Source organism: Cebus imitator, unplaced genomic scaffold, assembly GCF_001604975.1.
Source record: "Cebus imitator isolate Cc_AM_T3 unplaced genomic scaffold, Cebus_imitator-1.0 Scaffold209, whole genome shotgun sequence".
NCBI lineage: Eukaryota > Metazoa > Chordata > Mammalia > Primates > Cebidae > Cebus > Cebus imitator.
In genome coordinates, this window is record NW_016107524.1 from 3,700,568 (window position 1) to 3,705,922 (window position 5,355).

Below are 5,355 nucleotides of genomic sequence, written 5' to 3' on the forward strand. Positions count from 1 at the left end.
AAAAAAAAAAAAAAAAAGTCAAGACATCAAACTGACAGCTCAGTGACAAATTCTAGTTATTAAAATCTACTTGCTACTGATTCATTGTAAATTTAACTGTTTTTCCTGTTTGGTAACATAATAATCTGCCTGTGCTTGCCTTGGTAGTATAAGGCTGTCACAAGAGCTTCCTGCTATATCACCCAAGAGCAAAAATACAAACTTTCTAGTAGCTTTTCTATAAGCTTCCTCATCTTTTCAGCAATAGAGGGATAAGTTTCTCTTATGTGGGATGCTCACACATATTGGTTTTTGATTGTCTCACAAAGTAAAATATAAACAGGTAAATTAGCTTATAAGGATCAAACGATTTACTTGATAAAGCGACTTAAAAATGATGGTTATAACAGTCTCAGTTCACTCTAGTTGGAAATCTACTTTGAAAATTATAAGCAGTTATAAAACCTGTCTTGTATAAATTTTTTCGTTTTGTTTTTGATTTGAGATGGAGCCTTGCTGTTGCCCAGGCTGCAGTGCAGTGGTGCAATCTCAGCTCACTGCAACCTCTGCCACCCGGGTTCAAGCAATTCTCCTGCCTTAGCCTCCAGAGTAGCTGGGATTACAAGTACATGCCACCACAGCCAAATAAATTTAAAAAAAATTTTTTTTAATTTTTTTATTTTTAGTAGAGATGGGGTTTCAGCATCTTGACCAGGCTGGTCTTGAACTCTTGGCCTCATGATCCACCTGTCTCAGCCTCCCAAAGTGCTGGGATTACAGGCGTGAGCCACAGTGCCTGGCATAAATTTTTGAAAATAGAATTTTTCATTTGATTTATTACTGATCCACAAATATGCAGTCATTTCCCCATTATTTTACCACAAAAACACATCTCTCAAATGACACTAAGCTCTCAGATTTGACCATTAAGATAAACTTCAACTACTGAAAATTCCATAAAAGTTACAATGTATTCATAGTCACATTTATATCACTAAACATACATGACAATTTTTGATCCAAATTGTTTAGATATAACATTTGACACAATTACTATGTGTTGTATATATTTTCACCATTATTATCTACTAATCTCCATTAACAATCCTTTAAGGCAGACGTCTTAGGCTCATTTAACAGATAAGGAAATCATCTTTCAGAAAGGTGAAGTAATTTATTAAAGACCCCCCCCAACACAAATAAAGCTGATACAAGAAACAGGTCTTTTTAAGTAGGTGCTATCTCACCTCTCACCTACTTAAGTACCAGTAATCAGGCTCTTTCTTGTGCAACAATTAAAACTCTTCCACACTCTAGAAATACGTACAGTGTAAATATTACATTTAAGGTTATGTCTAAATTTGTCCAGCCATTTTCTTGAGTTTTTCACAAGCTTCATCATGGATAAAGTAAGCTTAATATTGGTCCAGCACGGTGGCTCACATCTGTATCCCTGCACTTTGGGAGGCCGAGGCAGGCGGATCACCTGAGGTCAGGAGTTCAAGACCAGCCTGACCAACATGATGAAACCCCACCTATTTGCTTATACTCGTTATTTTAAAAAAATAAGGAAAGAAAGAAAGAAACCCTACCTCTACAAAAATAAGCCAGGCACAATGGCAGGTGCCTGTAATCCCAACTACTTGGGAGGGTGAGGCACGAGAATTGCTTGAATCCAGGAGGTGGAAGTTGCAGTGAGTTGAGACTGCACCACTGTACTTCAGCCTGGGTGAGAGAGTGAGACTCTGTCTCCCAAAAAAACAATTATAATAAGCTTACTGATACACAGTTTAGGTTTTGAGATAAATATGACAGAAGTACCCTTCTAAAAAGTCATTATAATTTACATATTATTTATTATATATTATATATTTACATTATATATAATTCACATTTATAATCCATATACCTGATTCTCCATTTCTGGCAATACAGCACTATTCATCTGTTCTCCCTTTTTGCCTTTCAACAATCGGTTGAGGTCCTGATAAATGTCTTTTGTGGAAAAGTCAGCTTTTTTTTTTTCTGTGATCAGAATTCCTCCTCTTTGAATAATCTGTTTTAAAAGGAATCATTTCATTATTATGAGAAAAGCAGTAAGAAAAATTATAACATTGAGAACTATAAAGTAATAACAGCTTAACAGATTATTAACCTACATTAAATGTTTATACAATGTGCATGACATTGGTAATATTATGCACTGACACACTTCTTTTTTTTTTTTCTTTTCTTTTGAGATTTAGACTTGCTCTGTCACCCAGGCTAGAATGCAGTGGCGCAATCTTAGCTCACTGCAACCTCCACCTACTGGGTTCAAGCAATTCTCCTGCCTCAGCCTCCCAAGTAGTTAGAATTACAGGCTCCCAACAACATGCCCGGCTAATTTTTGTATTTTTAATAGAGATGGGGTTTCACCTTCTTGGCCAGGCTGGTCTCAACTCCTCACCTCATGATCCACCTGCCTCAGCCTCCCAAAGTGCTGGGATTAATAGGCGTAAGCCACCTCACCCAGCCCTGACACACCCTTTACATCCATAAACTATATTTTCATCAAAATATAAAATTACATTCACATAAAGCTTTCAAAAAACAGTCCCAAAAGAAACTATTTTTTTTTTCTTTTTATTTGAGATGGAGTCTCACTGTTGCCCAGGATGTAGTGCAGTGGCACAATTTTGGCTCACTGCTACCTGTGCCTCTGCTTGTGGCCAGGTGCAGTAGTTCACACCTACAATCGCGCCATTGCACTCCAGCCCAGATGACAACAGTGAAACTCCATCTCAAAAAATGAAATAAAATAAATAAAAAGAGAACAACATTATTAAAAACTTTCTAATTGTACTGTTCATGAGAAATAGAAAAAAAGGCACAATTTCGACTCACTGCTACCTCTGCCTCCCGGGTTCAAGTAATTCTCCTGCCTCAACTTCTCAAGTAGCTGGGATTACAGGTGCAAGCCACCATGCCTGAATAATTTTTTTTTTTTTTGTATTTTTAGTAGAGACAGGGTTTCACCACATTGGATATGCTGGTCTCGAATCCCTGACCTCAGATGATCCGCCCCCTGACCTCAGGTGATCCACCTGCCTTGGTTTCCCAAAGTGCTGGGGTTGCAGGGGTGAGTCACCACATCCAGCCCCAATAGTAACAACCCTTAACAGAATATTACTTGTGGAAAGTTGCTTAGATACTATCTACCCTAAAAATGTCCATAATACATGTGCTATCTCCAGCAGTGCTCATGGTACTTGAGGACCACAAAAAGTAAGAATCCTTGGGAGATATATACCTTAAGAAATACCTAAATAGGCTGGGTGCGGTGGCTCACACCTGCAACCCCAGTACTTTGGAAGGTCAAGGTGGACGGATCACCTGAGGTCAGGATTTCAAGATCAGCCTGACCGACATGGTAAAACTCTATCTCTACTGAAAATACAAAATTAGTCAGGCACAGTGGCACACACCTGTAATCCCAGCTACTCAGGAGGCTGAGGCAGGAGAATCATTTGAACTGGTTGGGTAGACGTTGCAGTGAGCCAAGACTCCATTGCACTCCAGCGTGGGCAATAAGAGTGAAACTCTGTCTCAAAATACAAAAATCTAAATAATAAACCACATACCTATACAAATGATACAATCAGAATTTAGCTAAAATAAATACTAAAAGACTAAAGTTCCACTCGAACTATAAAAAAATGCCAAAGAACTACATCTTATTTGATAAATTGATAATTACAGTTACTGTAATAATTACTTTTGGAACAAAAGAAAGGAAAAGGGAAAAAAAGATCTGAGGTAGAATAAGTCTTACACAAGAAACAGCTTGTTCCAATGTCCAATTAAATATACAAAGTGTCTGTCACAGATAAACATCAAGATATTCCTCAAAATAAAACATTTTAATTAGACACAAAAAAATGAGTTTTTAATTATTTTACCTTAAATAAAAAGGTATCATGTTAATTACAGAGCCTTTCCTAGGCCTGGAATCTCCTGTATCACTAGCCTTGATTCACTTACCTGCCTCAGTTTCCCCATGTCTCCAGCAGTCTCTCCAGCAGGTAAAACACATTCCTTTGGTCCAATCTGGATCAGGAGAGCCTCAAGATTGGAAAACTGATCATTATCAGGGAATTCACACAGTCCTAGCTTCCTCTGTATGGAATCCACATAGCCAACTCCAACCTGTCTCTGGCCATCAACTGTGGACATTTTAACACCCATAACACCAATGGAAGCTGACGTATCATTGTTACCAAAGAGAATGTCTTCAAACTGAGACAGATTGCCAGGAGAAGCCTAAGTAAAAATGAAATTTTAAAAATTTAATAAACTCTTGAACATACTTTAAATTTTTACTAGCAAACAAGAATTATCCAACTTCAATGAATCTTATTAATAAAATGTTTTCTTTTTTTTTTTTGAGACAAGTCTCACTCTGTCACCCAGGCTAGAATGCAGTGGCATGATCTCAGCTTACTGCAACCTCCGCTCAGGGGTTCAAGCAATGCTCCTGCCTCAGCATTCTGAGTAGCTGGGATTATAGGCACCCACCACAACGCCCAGATAATTTTTATATTTTTAATAAAGACGGGATTTCATCCTGTTGGTCAGGCAGGACTCGAACTCCTGACCTCGTGATCCGCCCGCCTCAGCTTCCCAAAGTGCTGGAATACAAGTGCGAGCCACCACGCCTAGCCAATAAAATGATTTCTTTTTTCTTTTTTTGAGACAGAGTCTCGTTCTGTCACCAGGTGCCAGGCTGGAGTGCAATGGCACGATCTTAGCTCACTGCAGCCTCCACCTCCTGGGTTCAAGCAATTCTCCTGCCTCAGCCTCCTGAGTAGCTGGAATTACAGCCATACGCCACCATGCCCAGCTAATTTTTTTGTATTTTTAGTAGAGACGGGGTTTCACCACATTGGCCAGGATGGTCTCTATCTCTTGACCTCGTGATTCGCCCACCTCGGCTTCCCAAAGTGCTGGGATTACAGGCGTGAGCCACTGCACCTGGCCATTTCTTATTTAAAAAAAAAAAAAAAAAAACCTGCCTATGGCCAGGTGCAGTGGCTCATGCCTATCATCACGCTATTGCACTCCAGCCTGGATGACAACAGCGAAACTTCGTCTCAAAAAATAAAATGAAATAAAATAAATAAAAAGAGAAAGACATTATTAAAAACCTTCTAATTGCCAGGCGCGGTGGCTCAAGCCTGTAATCCCAGCACTTTGGGGGGCAGAGGCGGGTGGATCACGAGGTCAAGTGATCGAGACCATCCTGGTCAACATGGTGAAACCCCGTCTCTACTAAAAATACAAAACATTAGCTGGGCATGGTGGTGCATGCCTGTAATCCCAGCTACTCGGGAGGCT

The 5,355-nt window shown here is 39.4% G+C and overlaps 1 protein-coding gene across 1 annotated transcript in view; it reads right to left on the reverse strand.

The window, feature by feature from the left end:
• Window positions 1-5,355, reverse strand: part of MSH2 (mutS homolog 2) — a 90,123-nt gene that overhangs the window by 68,102 nt on the left and 16,666 nt on the right. Inside the window, exons 3-4 of the mRNA XM_017548533.2 lie at window positions 4,003-4,281; window positions 1,889-2,035 (exon numbers count right to left, since the gene is read on the reverse strand). Of these exons, the coding sequence (XP_017404022.1) occupies window positions 1,889-2,035; window positions 4,003-4,281 (426 nt within the window). The remainder of the gene's footprint in view (window positions 1-1,888; window positions 2,036-4,002; window positions 4,282-5,355) is intronic.